This window comes from Musca domestica, unplaced genomic scaffold (assembly GCF_030504385.1).
Source record: "Musca domestica strain aabys unplaced genomic scaffold, Musca_domestica.polishedcontigs.V.1.1 26, whole genome shotgun sequence".
NCBI classification, from domain to species: Eukaryota; Metazoa; Arthropoda; class Insecta; order Diptera; family Muscidae; genus Musca; species Musca domestica.
Genome location: NW_026712283.1, coordinates 10,444,172 through 10,460,256, shown reverse-complemented (window position 1 = coordinate 10,460,256; position 16,085 = coordinate 10,444,172). Strand labels below are relative to the sequence as shown.

General features: G+C 33.8%; 1 protein-coding gene across 2 annotated transcripts in view; it reads right to left on the bottom strand.

Moving 5' to 3' along the window:
* Window positions 1–994: 994 nt before the first annotated feature.
* LOC101893915 (villin-like protein quail) overlaps window positions 995–16,085 on the bottom strand; it is a 54,410-nt gene continuing 39,319 nt past the window's right edge. The window contains exons 2-8 of one of the 2 annotated variants that reach the window (XM_011292666.3): window positions 8,419–8,628; window positions 5,812–6,014; window positions 5,159–5,744; window positions 4,783–5,100; window positions 3,274–4,308; window positions 2,977–3,207; window positions 995–1,292 (exon numbers count right to left, since the gene is read on the bottom strand). In XM_011292666.3, coding sequence (XP_011290968.1) covers window positions 1,179–1,292; window positions 2,977–3,207; window positions 3,274–4,308; window positions 4,783–5,100; window positions 5,159–5,744; window positions 5,812–6,014; window positions 8,419–8,628 — 2,697 coding nt within the window. In that variant the 3' untranslated portion in view covers window positions 995–1,178. The remainder of the gene's footprint in view (window positions 1,293–2,976; window positions 3,208–3,273; window positions 4,309–4,782; window positions 5,101–5,158; window positions 5,745–5,811; window positions 6,015–8,418; window positions 8,629–16,085) is intronic. The other variant, XM_005179684.4, reaches the window with a different exon arrangement.

Genomic DNA, 16,085 nt, shown 5'->3' with positions numbered 1-16,085 from the left:
TTTTACATATATATTGTTCCTATTTTGCTATGTATTTCTTTGCTATCAGCATCACTTTAATGGTCAGGAGTGACCTTTCAATGTATTTGTAATTTGACTGGGGTTAAAAATATTCGCGGTTTAGTGGAAATTTTCATATTTTCTTACATAAAAATTTGGGTATATTTTACCCGCTAAATATTGTCTGATGGCCGCCAAAATTAGTAGGCTTCTGACCAGTCCTAAACTCCAACTCCAAGGAAATTTTCCGTGTAGATTGGTTCATAATTGTGGCCTATAGAGCAACTGCTAAATCACGAAATCCATTTCAACACCTAAATATTTTGCAATCATCTTCAAACACAATAGGGTTCTATTCTGACCCTAGCCCCAACGACATTTTCAATTTCGTGAGGATCGGGCCATAATTGCGACCTGATGATTACAAATTAACATGGACAGACGGACGAATGAATTTGAGGAATTATCTCTCGACGAAAATGTTTTCCGTTTCCGTGCGGGTATTAATGATTGGGCTGATTAATTCTTGGTTTAGTGTAATACATTATTTTCCACATGTAATTTCAAACATTTAAAATTGAACTCAAATTACAAATAAAATGTTACTGTTTACAACTATAATATTCCAAATTACATCTTAAGACTTTTCATTCTAGTTAGAAAATTAATTTAATTTCAATAAAACGTTTTGTTTACATTCTAGCTTCTGGCGATGAACCTGATTCGGATGAAGTTGAAATTATAAAGACCTAATTCTATATGGCCCTTCCTCTTTCCTCTCCAAAATACTTATTTACATTAAAAATTAATTTTAAAAAATACAAATGTTAATTTAATTCATTAAAAATATATTTATTCAAAATATAATAATATTGTATGTATTATATAACATATATTTATATGTTATATGTTATATATTTGTTATTAATATATATATAAATGTTGTATTTTTATATAATTTTATTTAATATTAGAAATAAGAAAAAAAATAACAGATTTCTTGTTGTTGTTTTATATTACAGAAATATTAGAAATTTTAATGGAATTTATAATTTTTTTCTCTATTGTAGAAATTATTTGCAGAAAATATGTAAAGATGTTTAAAAAATAAATTATAAATTCTATAAAATTGTTGATAATTATTTTTCAAACATAAAAGAAAGATGGAAATTTTGCTTTTAAAATAGTTTATGTTTCTTTTTCAATTCCTGTTGTTTCCAAGCGGGCAATTCATCAAACTCATAGAAGGACATATTGAAAAGGGATACGAAGTCGTCGTGGGTTAAGTGGACCTGGAAGATAAACAAGATATGGATAAATGTACAAATAAATAAAAATATTGAAAGAAAATATAAAAAATTATTAGATGCAGTCGAAGAATTTGTAAAAATGTGTTTTCAAATACTAAAAAACCTAACTTTAAAAAATGTTTTTCGAAAGACTGAAAAGTTTTTTATGTTGGATTTGTTTTTGGAGTAATTTCAAAGGATTAACAAAAAATATTTTCTGAAGGACTATCAAAACCACAAGTATGCATTTTAAGACTCTTTTATTCGAAGGACTCAAGGTCATAATTGTGGATCAATCAAAAGAACTATAAAAGTTGCGAACGTGGGTTTTAAGAACCAATCCTACAAATATGGATTTTTTTGGAATATTTGTTGTAAGAACTTTTTAAGTCACAAACGTGTATTTTATTTAGGACCACCAATTCTATATGTGTATATTTTTGAAAATCTATCAAAGTTTCAAATCTTGCTTATAAGCCAATTGAAGAATTATGTATGTTTTAAATAGATGTTTAAGAAGGACTATCAAACCCACAAATGTAAAATGTTTTCGATATATTAAAAAAAAATATATATTTTTTCCTATGGTTATCAAAGTCCTCGTCAAAGCCCCAATTTTTAGGTAATGCTTCTTGAAATATTGTAAACACCGAAAAGGTGAGTTATTTGTAGGACTAATAAAAATTTACTCAGAGCTACACCAAAAGATGGTTAGGTTATAATGTCTTTGTGCATTTGTTTGTAACAGCAAAAGGAAACGAGATAAACCCATAATTCCTCTTGATGATCTGCATAGAATCACATTCTGAGTCGATTTATGCATGTCCGTCCGTCCGTCTGTCCATGAAATTTTGCACAAGTCTTTTGTTTGACCCAATGATGAACCCTATTGAAATTGGAGATAATCGGTCAAAAATTAATTATAGCTCCTATATATATCTTCGTCCGATTAGTTTTTTATTGTGCACCAAACGTGTAATATCAGCCCAAATAGTATAGATTTTTGTACGTACAACCAAGTTATGCCTGAAAATAAGTATGCCAAATTTTATCGAAATCGGTTCAGATGTAGCTATAGCTCCCATATATATTGTTCATCCGATGTGTTATTTTTATCCTCCGCAGCCGTAATATGCAGTCTGTAACAACGACATTTGGGGAAATATATCAAATACAACTCAGAAATACCTTTGTTAAATTTTATCTAGATCCGTTCAGATTTTAATATAGCTCCCATATATATCTTCGTCCGATTTGCCTATTATTGTGCATAAAACGTGTAATATTAGCCCCAATAGGATGGAATTTGGCACTTATATATATATATATATATTTATTATTTTATATATATTATTCATCCGATTTGTTGAATTTGTCCTGCACAGCCGCAATATGCACTCCGTCGTTACGATATACGGGGAAATCTATCAAATACAGCTCAGAATTGGGTATAGTTGGGTATAGCTCCCATATATACATTTATCCCTCGGCAAATTTTAGTAGAAATCAATTCAGAGGAGGATATTCCTCTCATATAACAGTTCGTTTGGTATGATTTAATAATCACAAATCATCATAAAGTCGGCTCCGCCCGACTTTAATACTTTCTTTACTGGTTTTTAATAATATCATAGGGTTATTTATTCAACCCCGGAATTAAAACTCATCCCAAAATATCTTAACTCACCTCCCTCTTCAAGGGATTTACTTCTTCGGGCAGCAAATCGATTTCCTGTTGCAGCATTACAATTGGATACTTTTGATGGCGATCGAAATCTTTTTGGTTATTCAAAATCGAAGGGGGAAGTTTGCCATTCACACCATTTACTGGCAGGGCAACACCATTTCCAGTGCCATTTGTTATTACTGATTGGCCTGATGAGACCATTTGGCGTTTCTGTTCATAGTTGATGTAATTCTGTAACGATTTAAAAAAAAAATTAATTAGTTATTTTATCCCTTTTTGAAACCCCTCATTACTTACATTCCACATGCCGGTATTCCACGAGTTAAAGAACCCCTTGAACACATTCGGCTCATCATTTTGATGTATCACACCAATTGCGGTGGTTGGTCTTCGGGCAATTGGCACCGTTTCCAAATAGTTTTGGGCCATATTCATATACTTCACCTTCTCATGGGAGCTAACATATTTTCCCAACCACACATATGTAATAATTCCCGCATCCAAGACATACATACATTCCGGCGAAAGATCCGTTTGATCATAACCCAATATCTCTTCGGAAAAGAATTTATTGCGTAAATTCCAAACGGCAAAGAGTTGGGCCTGGAAACGGGGTTTCACACTGGGCGGTGAACATGAGCCTAAATATTGTAGTGTTGTGCCACAGCTACTGCCATTCGAGTTGATGGGTGAAGCAGTACCAATACTGGAACTGCCGTTACTGCTGGTGTTGGGCGAATGATTTACACCGTTCATTATGAGACTTTGGTTCATGAGATTTGTTACCGAGCGCCAAAATTCTTTGGGTTCTTTGCCCTCCAGCACCAAGGAACTTTCACCCAATAAAGCACCGATATTTTTGGCCAACTCTCGGGCATCCCCCGTGGACGATTGGCCACACCATACCCAAACATGTTGCGACTTGACAACAAAACATTCTTTGGCGGACATTGATGATAGGGGGAAAACTTCAACGGCTTTGGCATTGTAGGTACTGTCACCAAATACTTTGAGGACCAAACTTTCCGAATCATGACCATTTAGACCATTGGAAATTATGTGATTATTATTGTTGTTGTTATTGTTGTGTGGTAGACTCCGTTCGCTGAGCAGTATGATTAGCTTGCCCTCGAACATTTGTAGGAAGTGTGGAGTCTCATCGTATTCACTCATCTGCACAAACATGGTTTTCTGATTTGCTGTATCGAACAGGTTTTTGGCAAAGTTTTCAGCTTTATTTGTAATCTCAGTGGAGGCTTCAGATCCGTTCCATTGATAGATGATTTGTTTGATGCCAACACTTTCACTGTCATTCGGATTCATGGACCAGCTCTGGAAAGGGATGAAGAATTAAAAATGAATTTTAAAAAGGGGGTCGAGGGTCAATTAGACCTAAAATCGAGGAATTTTTAGGAATATGTTTAGACAAAAAATGTTGATATTTTTGAAATAATATTTTAGGGAAAATCAGATTAGAAATCGTAGATTTTAAAAAACAATATATTTCGTATTTTTTATAGACTAGCAGAGAGACAGAGACTATATTTTTTTGAGAGACTACAAAGCTACCAAAAAATTATTAGAACATTTTTTTAAGGACTAACCGAACTACAATCTTGAACTTTTTTGAGAAAAATAGTCAAGGATTATCAGAGTTACAAAAGTGTTTTTTTTTTTTAATATTTTCCCAATGATTTTCAGAGGCACAACTTTCTCAAGAACTACCAGGACTACCTGGATTTTTATAAAATATTTTCTCGAATATTATCAGAGGCTCTTTTATATACATTATTGTCCGTTACTCACCACCACGGTATACTGGACGACATATGAATTCAGGGTGGTAAAATAAACCGCCTTTGTTGTTGGCATTTCGATGACCTGATCCTTGGTGATGCGAAAGATTTTACGTTCTCCTGAGCCATCATCAATCAATTGGGTTTCGGCAGCCATTTTGGGTCTTTGACACAATGTCATCGAGTCGAATTTACCCAAAATTGTGGAAGATGGTTTCATTTGTAACTCATTGCAGTCACCATGCCAAGAGGGAAATAGGCGTATAAACTCAGCCGGTTCGTGGCCTTCCACCACACGTATAACTGGAGTACTATAGGGATATTTTTTCTAAAAGAAAAACACATTATTTATCTTGAAAGCAATCCCAGTGTTTCATTCGACCTACCTTCTTGACAAACGCCCTGCCATTACCCATGGCATTGGTTTTATCCTGTTGCGACGCCTGGCTGCCCACCCACAACCATATACCCTGGGCAAAGCCATCCAAAACATATGCCGTACTGGAATCACTGAAATCTTCTCGTGTCGGTATAACCACATCCAATTGGTCCAGATGCAGGCGATTATTGCGATAACAACATTTGTAGATTTTCAATTTATTACAAATTGGTTTCTCCGGAATGGGAGAGTTCTGACACACCGACCTCTGTGACAATGGCAAAAATGTATTCCATTCATTTTTCCTTTTCTCCGGCATTGATTGTTCATAGCCATCATCGACAATGGTTAGTTTGGTGTTATCCTTTTGCCATTTGTTAGCCAATTCAATGGCATTGCGTCGCTCCACATTACTCGAGGAGCGACCTATCCAAACATATAAATGATTGGCCGTTGCCAATAGCATTACAAAATCGGCTCCGAAATGTTCCCACGATATGGTTGGCATTTCAATGCAACGCAACCATTTGCGTCCATAGACCTGATACAAACGATTCTGTTCGGCGGAGTTCAAGTGTTGGCCGCATTTGATGCTGTTAAGGGAAATGGATTTAATTTGAATAATTTTTGAAATGAAAATGAATCGATTTGTTTACTCACGTTATTCCCTTTTTGAAATACGATAAAAATCGGGCACTTTCATTGCCCTGTGTTTCACGATATTCCACCGCCACATTATTGAAATAAGAGTCCAGCTCTTGTATTTTATGTGCAACATTGGAACGTTTTTGCTCCGAAACATTTTCGCCCAGCCAAAAGTGAATAAAACGTTCTAAGTTAACAGAAGGTTTCACTTCTCGTGTCTGGAATGAAACAAAAAAAAAAAAAAAATAATATATAAATTAATTAAATAAACAAATAAAATAAAAAATTAAATTGGGAATTTTTTGACAATAGATCTTAGGGAGTATTTCGAAATAACCCGTGGTTTATAACAGTAGGGTTTGTCAAGAGTAGCCTTTGGGAATCATCAGACCTAAAATCTTAGATTTTTTTAATTTTTTAGAAACTTATGCAGGGAATATCTAGGCTCTTTCCGAAACCTAGGTATCCATCGTTCTCCACTAATTAACAAACGTTTTTTTTATAATAACAATAATAATGGGATTAAGCCTGACAATTTTGGAACAACAAAAAACTATTTAGAGGACTTTTAAAGGGCATTTTTCAAGAAAGTTTAAGGTAATGGTCATGATTTTTTTAAGGCAATAATCCAGGAATTTTTAAAAATACTTTTAAGGACTTTTTTAAGAATATTTGAAAGAACCTTTTTAAGGACTTTTGGTGTAGAACTCCTGGATTTTTTAAGAGTCCAATTTTATTTTTAGGATATTTTGGGAAATATATATTTTAGGATATTTTGGGAAATATTGGAGGATTTTTAAAGAACATTTTTTTAAGAGGAAACAATCGTGGATTTTATTAAGACTATTTAAAGGACTTTTAGATAACATTTTTTTTTTAAATTTTAAGGTAATGACAAGGACTTTTTAAATATAATCATAATAATAGTTTTTTAAGGAATATTTAAAAGAGCCTTTTTAAGAACTTTTGGGGCAACAATCCAGGATTTTTTAAAAGAAAAAAAATCGAAGCACTTTTTATTCAATTATCTGGAATTTTTAAAAATATTTTTGATTCGTGATTTTTCGCGATCGTGATTTTTTAAAGAAAAATTAAAAGGAATTTTCTAAAGAATATCTTTTAAAGACTTTTAGAGCAATAATCATGTATTTTTAACCACTTTTGGGTCAAAGATCGTGGATTTTTTAAAAAATAATTTTTAAGGACTTTTAGGTCAGCAATTGTGTATTTCTTAAAGACACTTTTAGAGAATATTTTATTCAGAATTTTTAAGGGTAATGATGATTTTAGAGAATAATTTCAAATATATCATTAAATATATTTTTAATAATTATATATATTTTAAGGACATTTTTAATAGCATTTTGAAAGGACAATTATCGATTTTAATAGAACAATTTTTGAGGATTTTTATGCGATGTTTTTAATGACTAATTAAATAATATTTTTAAGAATTTTTAGGGCAACAGTCGACATTTTTTATAGAATAATTTTTAAGATCTATTTAAAAAAATATTTCTTAAGGACTTAAGAACATTAATTTTAAGTATTGAAAATGGGCCATATAGACCCAGGTTTTGATATAATTTCCATACAACTGTGCTGCCAGATTTGGTTAATTTAGTCACAATTTTAAACCGAAAATTAAAAGTTTGTGAAACAAGTATGAAGGAACTGTCCTCGCATAGAATTGTCTATATAGGTCGAACTTTTGATATAGTCCACATACATCAGAGTGATTTTTCATCGGAATTAAATTTGGTATTTGGAGTTTGTAATGGATACCACCTCCATTGAGGTCCAAGTTTTCTTATAGCCTCAGATAACTGTAACAAACGAAAATTCCGAATTTTTAAAATTTTAGTTGCATTTCCTTCCAACTGGAGGATAATAAATGTTCGACACTGCCGAATAATTGTAGTAATTTTAAAGAATATTTGAAGGGTCTTATAGAAAAGTAATCGACTTAAAGCTTCAAGGATCTTTTTTAATATTTTAAATGTTTCTTGTTTAGAAATTTTTAATAATATTACTTTTAGTTCAAAATCGGTGATTTTTATATTTTATTAATATTTTTAAAGGGTTTTTAGGTCATAATTTGATTTTATTTGGAAGGAATATTTCTTTAATGAATTTAAGTGATTCAAGAATATTGTTCAAGGATTTTAAAAGTATTTTTTAACAACTATTTTTAGGGGGTTTTCAAAATATATTGCAACGACTTTTGAAACATAAAACGTAAATTGTTTTAATAATAATTATAAGGTGTGGATTTTCTAAGAAACATTGTCTAGGGGGTTTGAAGAATATTTCGAAAATAACCTTTCTAAAAGCTTTTTTTTTAAGATTTTATGAAAATTTAAAGAAAAAATTTCAAGGAGTTTTTGGACATAAATCGTTGTTTTTAAGTTATTCTAACAAAATTGTTGCTGATCTGAAAAAAATATTTTAAGAAAAAGATATTTGTTCAAGTATTTTGACATATTGCTCGTGGATTTTTTTTAAATTTAAGAAACTTTTTTAAGAACTTTAAGGGCAGAAATTATGGAAAATGCACGGATATCTATTGATCTATAACCATGGATTTTTAAAGGATTTATCGATTTATTTCCCAATACTTACTATGGTATCTTGATTGACGTATGTCCCAGCCGCTGCAGCGGCATAAATAATATAGGCACAATCATCCACAAATGTTCCATACTGGGCTTTGGGTTCAGCTTCCAAACGATCTTCATCGATTTTCCAGACATGAAAGCAGATGGCATTCTTTGGTATTCGACGAAAAGAAGCATCTACTTTGACATCAGCAATGGTATTGGGACGGACCTCCTGCAAAAATACAAAAAATTTAATTTTTAACAAATATTAAAAATAACCAAAATTTATAAAAAAATATAAAAAAAGTACTTTTCTTTTCGGAGTTCCTACAAATTAATAAAAAATATAAAAAGAAATCTTCTAATTTTCTAAAAAAAAATAAATTATTAATTTTTTCTTTTGTTATGATTTCTTTAATTATGTGCCTCACGTTATGCTACATTTCCATTAATATCTGTCACTTCATTACAACTTTTCCCCCTCTGGAAGATGTAAAGGCGTAACAATAAAACGGCATTTAAAAGACGTTACAAATTTTATGCTTGAAAAAATGACAAACAATTTTAATTGTTGTTGTAAATGCTCTTTTTCTCTTCTAGCATTTAAACGGGATTTTCTTACAGTTCGCTGCATATAAAGCTGAAGGGGACCATCGAATTTCTTATAATTGGTGGAAGTAAGACGGTTACCAGGTAAAAAATATCATGGATCAGATGCACTTAAATTTTTTTTTGGAATACAATAATGGGTGTGTCCATTAAATTTGGAGGAGAGAGCGACATAAAAGTGTACCAGAAAGTCTTCAAAAAAATGTTTTATGTATAGAAGTCCTGCAAAAGGATTCCAATGTAAGAAAGCACCAAAGAAATTCTCCATGACAGAATAAGAATATACAGGGTGAGATAAAAAAAAACTGCAACAAAGTCAAATGCCATGATTTTTACATTTTTTTCTTAAATTTTATTGAATGAAAGCAAAAAAATGTCGGAAATAGCATCAAAGTTTAGAATATGTTTAGATTTGTTCGAATTGGTCACCTTTGACACGAATTTTGGCCTTCAAACGGCCAATGAAACCGTCACAGGTTGCCCGAATGTTGCTCTGCGGTATTTTGGCGAATTTCCGGTGAAGCGTTTGCTTGAGGTGATCGACACTTTGGTATTTTTTATTGCCAACCTTGATTTCCAAAATACTCCAGGCACAATAGTCTAACGGATTGGTATCCGGACATTTTGGCGGCCATTATGCGCTGGAAATGCAGCGAGGAACCTTATTTTATAACCATTCTTGGGTGGCGCGTGCTGAGTCCTGTTGGAATGTCCAAGATCTGTGGCAAAAATGTTTGCGTGCCCAAGGCTTTAATACACCCTCCACACCATTTTCGCGATAATATTCGTAATTTATTCTGATGCCACGGTCGATTATAAGAATATAAGCGGAGAGCGACCATCGGCGCTTTAGTTCCAGCTCTTGGAGGCCAACCGAAGTTGCACATTTTCAGCGGACCTCTTTGGCAAGTAAACACGATCATTTTGTTTGTTTACAAACTACTGAAGAACAAATGTTTTCTCATCGGAGAAAATCAAATTCGGTAGTTCACCACTTTCGGCCAAGCAAAGCAACTCTTTAGCTCTTTTGAGTCTATTTTCTGTCTGTTGCGGTATAAGTTCTTGCACTTTTTGGAATTTCAATGGCTATTGCGATATGTTCAGCTCACGAGCCATTTTTCGGCCACTGCGACGCGGGTTTCGATCAAGTCGCTTCTTTACTTTTCGAACCATTTCTACTGATGTTTCTGTTTTCTTCCGTCCATTTCCTTGACGTCGGGCTACACTACCAGTATCACAGTAACGAGCGAAAGAATGAGACACAAAAGATTTATTCACATTTAAATGCTGGAGTGCTCTAATGATAGCCACTTGCGTGTTTCCAGCCAAGTATGGAAATCACACTATCACGCATGAATTCCATCACGAATAACTTTTTTTTCGGAAAGGTCACACCAAAAAGCTTTTGTACCCCCGATTTGCGGTATTTCGATGATTTTAGCGACATTATTTCCCGGAATTATTTCAAAATTGGTATTTAAAGTTTGATACTACAGCCGAGGAGAGAAAATTGTCTTTTCAGATCCACGTCTTCGTATAGTCCTGATATAACGCTACCTCCCGATATTCGGTATTTTGATGATTTTTGCGACATTATTTACCGGAATTATTTCACATTTTGTATTTGAAGTTCGTAATGGATACTACAGCCTATGCCAGAAAATTGTCTGTGCAGGTCCACGTTTTATAACTCCCATGGTACCTCCCTCTATTCGGTATTTTGATGATTTTATAAATAGATTTTTTTTAAATTTCGCATTTGAATATTGTAATAGCTTGTGACAAAAGTTGCCTATGCAGGTCCACGTCGTCTTATAGACACTAATGTACGGCTACCTTCGATATCTTTAGGATTTTAACAGAATTTTTAAAAGATTTTATTTTTTTGAAAATTGCCAAATTATTACCAAATGGTGGAGGATATTCAAAGTTCGGCCTGGTCGAACTTATAGCTTTTTTACTTGTTTAATTTTAAATTTCCAATTTGCTATGGAATTTTACTCTGCAGCATAACTAAATAACATTATGCGCAGCGATGACAGCCATTTTCATAAATGTTTATAAAAATTTGATTTCTTTATTATTTTCATTTTATTTGTTTTATCATCATCGTCATTATATTTACAATTAAATTATGATGGCAGTTGAAAGTTGTATCGAAATAATAAATAACTTGTCATCTAAACAGGATCAGAGTCATGTCTGAACCACTTCATCATTGGTGTTGGTCAAATAGGCGTTTTTTGTTCGTTTGTTTGACAAATGCGAACAATGCATTTTCTTTTAAATGCGGTTGAAAACGTTTAACATTTTTTCACAAAACTAAATCAAATAATAATTACAAACAGGATTGTTTGCTTGCCACCAGGCGACGAGTAAAAGGCGGATTTGGTGGCAGTTTGACACAATCTGAAATGTATTTGACATCAGAGAAGAATGTGATGATGAAAAAGGATTGCAGTGAAGTCTTCAGGAGCACACATTTTGACAGCACAGTGAATTGAAAGTTTATACCGCCAGAAGTAAATAAATAAGGACACAGATGTGTATAAAGCCTATGGTCAAATCATAAGTACCCACATGAAGACCGGGCAAATGAAAGTGAAAGTACAGTATTGTGATTGAAGGCACCGTACAAGAAATAAACAAATAGCAAACAGCATGTAAAACAAGTAAAATATTAACAGTCGGTTTTGCCGACAGATGTATACCCTAGCCTTTACTTATGATTATTTAAACTGTCGAATCAGTTGACCTAAGTCTGATATAAATATTACAACGTGCCATATTTGGGCTATATCGACTACTTCATATAATGCACAGGGTGAGATGAAAAAACCGCAACCAACTTCAGAATGTGGTCATTTCTAAGACATTCGTCCGACAGCTATTAAAATTATTCCAGTGGCAGCTCATTATATTGTTTATAAGCGTAAAAAAACACTTTGGTTAGAATTTTCCAGAAAAAAAAGTTATTCGCTTGATAATTCAAGCTTGATAGTGCGATTTCTTTATATTTGGCAGGAAAACCGCAAGTGGCTGTCGTTTGAGCACACCAGCATTTTAATGTGAATAAATCTTTTGTGTCACGTACCATCGCTCGTTACCGTGATATTGGTAGCGTAGCCCGACGTCAAGGAAGTGGACGAAAGAAAACATCAACATTAGCAGAAAAGCCATTGAAATTTCAAAAAGTGCAAGAACTTACACCGCAACAGAAAGAAAATGGACTCAAAAGAGCTAAGAGATGCTTCGCTTGGCCGAAAGTGGTGAACTGCCGAATTTGGATTTCTCCGATGAGAAATCATTCGTTGTCCGGCAGTTTGTAAACAAACAAAATGATCGTGTTTACTTGCCAAAGAGGTTAGCTGAAAATGTGAAACATACCAGAACTAAAGCGCCGGTCATGGTGATTGTTTGGGCCGCCATAACAGCCAATGGTCGCTCTCCACTCGTATTAATCGCTCTCCGCTTGTATTAATCGACCGTGGCATCAGAATAAATGCTGAATATTATCGCGAAAATATTCTGGAGGATGTATTAAAGCCTTGGGCACGCAAACATTTTGGCCGCAGACCTTGGACATTCCAACAGAACTCAGCATCATCGCACAAAGCACGCGCCAACAAGAATGGTTACAAAATTAGGTTCCTCACCTCATTTTCAGCGCACAATGGCCACCCCAAAACTCCGGATACCAATCCGTTGGACTATTGTGTCTGGAGAATTTTAGAAAGCAAGGTTGGCACAAAAAAAAAATAAAAAATACAAAGTGTCTATCGCCTCAAGCAAGTGCTTCGCCGGGAATGGGCCAAAATACCGAAGAGCAACATTCGCTCAGCGTGTGACAGTTTTATTGGCCGTTCGAAGGCCATAATTTGTGCCAAAGGTAAACAATTCGAACAAATCTAAACTTTTTCTAAAATTTGACGCTATTTCTGACATTTTTTGCTTTCAATCAATTAAATTAAAAAAAATTTAACAATTATCGTGTTTGACTTTGTTGCAATTTTTTTATCTCACCCTGTAGGTCCACCATATCGTTTAGCCCACATTTAACGGTACCCCCCATATTCGATATTTTCCTGAGTTTAGGGACATTATTCACCGTAGTCATTTCAAATTTCCTATTTTAAATTCGTAATGTGTAATACTGCTATGACAAAACATTCCGTATGCAGATCCGCGTCTTCCTCCCAATATTCGGTATTTTGACGATTTTAGGTACAATATTCTTCGAAATTGTTTGAAATTTCGTATTTGAAGTTCTTAATAGGTACTACAGCCTGTAACAGAAAATTGTTTATGCAGGTCCAGGCCTTCGTATAGGCCCTATATAACAGTTCCCCCCGATATTCGACATTTTGATGATTTTAGCTACTTTATTCACCGGAATTGTTTCAAATTTGGTATTTGAAGTTTGTAATGGATACTACAGCCTATAACAGAAAATTGTTTGTGGATGTCCCGGTCTTCGTATAGCCCCCATAGAACGGCACCTCCCTATATTCGATATTTTAATGATTTTAGCGACATTATTCAGCGGAGTGGTTTTTTCGCATTTAGAGTTCGTAATGGGTACTACAGCCTGTGACAGAAACTTGAACGTGCAGGACCAAATCTTCGTATAGACCCCATATATCAGTACCTCACTATATTCGGTACTTTTGACGATTTTAGCTACAATATTCATCGAAATTGTTTGAAATTTCGTATTTGGAGTTCTTAATAGGTACTACAGCCTGTGACAGAAAATTGTCTGTGCAGGTCCCAGTCTTCGTATAGCCCCCATATAACGGTACCTCCCTATATTCGATATTTTAATGATTTTAGCGACATTATTCACCAGAGTTGTTTCAAACTTCGTATTTAGAGTTCGTAATAAAAAGTACAGTTTATGTCAGAAAATTGTCTATGCAGTTCCAGATCTTCGTTTAGACCCTAAATATCAGTACCTCCTTATAGTCGGTACTTTTGACGATTTTAGCTACAATATTCACCGAAATTGTTTGAAATTTCATATTTGAAGTTCTTAATAGGTACTACAGCCTGTGACTGAAAATTGTCTATACAGGTCCACGTCTTCGTATAGCCCCCATATAACAGTACCCCCGATATTCGGTATTTTGAGGATTTTAGCGACATTATTCACCGGAATTGTTTCAAATTTGGCATTTGAAGTTCGAAAGGGATAATACAGCCTATAACAAAAATGTTTGTATGCATGTCCACTTTTTCGTATAACCCACATATAACGTTACCTCCCGATATTCGGTATTTTGATGATTTTAGCGACACTATTTACCGGAATTGTTTTAATTTTGGTATTCGAAGTTCGTAATGGATACTTCAGCCTATGACAGAAAATTGTCTGTGCAGGTCCACGTTTTCGTATAGCCCCCATATAACGGTACCTCCTGATGTTCGGTATTTTGAGGATTTTAGCGACATTATTCACCGGAATTGTTCAAATTTGGCATTTGAAGTTCGTAATGGGTACTACAGCCCATGACAAAAATTTTTGTATGCAGGTCCACGTTTTCGTATAGCCCCCATATAACGTTACCCCCCGATATTCCATATTTTCATAATTTTAGCGACACTATTTACCGGAATTGTTTCAATTTTGGTATTTGTATCCTTCCTATATTCGGTATTTTAATGATTTTAGCTGCATTATTCACCGATTTTTTTCACGTATTTTAAAGGTTTTAACAGAATTTTTAACGGATTTTATTTTATTGGTATTCAAAATTCTGCCCGGCCGAACTTACACCTTTTTTACTTGTTTTTTTTTTTTTTTTAAGTTTCGTATTTGAATATTGTAATGGCTTATGACAAAAGTTGCCTATGCTGGTCCACTTCTTCATATAGACCCCAATATAACAGCTATATTTGGTATTTTTAAGATTTTAATAGAGTTTTTTTTACGGATTTTATTTTTTGGAAATTTCCAAATTCGTCCCAAAGGGTGTACTTGTTAAATATGCAGTACCGTTCAGAGGTTGTTATGAAATTTACTTTCCCGCAAATTTAACCAATTTAAATAATTATTCATTTTTCAAAATGTTTTTGACACTTTTGTGTGTCGAGGAATAATAGGTAAGTCTTTGGTTTTGAAAATGCTACAAATCATCGTAGGTTCATTTTTTTTTTTTTTTGACTGGGAAGCCGGCCATAATACACAAATATTTATTTGAAAGACATGAACTCCTTACTTGCTGCAAATCCGAACCCGAAGCGGCTGTCAATGTGATTTGCTAGCCATCAAAGATTGTCAATCATTTATGAAACGCACATAAAATCCCATTACAACGAGTGGAATGCACTACGTTTTGTAAAAACAAATCGTTTAAATTCATGTTTTGTTCGAACAATTATAGCTAAATGGTTAAAATCAATTAAAATAAATTTTAAACTCTTTAAAATTAAATTAAATAATTCAAGTTTTTTTGTTTGGTTGTTTTTTTTTATTTCGGTATTATCGCAAATGAAAGGCATCAAAAAACAGGCAATGTAGTGTTGTTTGGTCAATGCATCCATAGTATTTTTTTTTTTTTTTTTTTTTTTTTTTTTTTTTTTGCAGCAGATGTGATGTGAATGCAAGTGTGAAATATTTTACTTAAAATCGTGCAACATGTATTACCAACAACATGCCACACCACTTTCTAGAAGAAGGTTAATATCGGCAGCAGCTCCAGTGGCAACACCAACAACTTTTGAGCAACAAAAATGATTTGCAATGCATCAACAATCACGAAAAATTTGCAACGGGTTGCCTTTGGTGAGTGGGTCGGTCCATTGGTTTCACTATCGTTTGAATTTTAAGACGCAAACCAGTTTGGGCGCCATACACCGACTGTCGTGTTGCCGTTTGGAAAATGTAATATTCAAACGATTTAAATATAAACATCATCATCTGGACATCTTAACTAAGAGGCAAATGACTCTCTAATAAAGGAGAAGAGAAAAAACAAACAAAACAAAAATACAAACTATGCCCAAACACCATTAATGGAATCCCCCGTTACAATGAGCCACTTTTGTTGTTTGGCCTTGTGCTTAGGTGGGACAAACGGA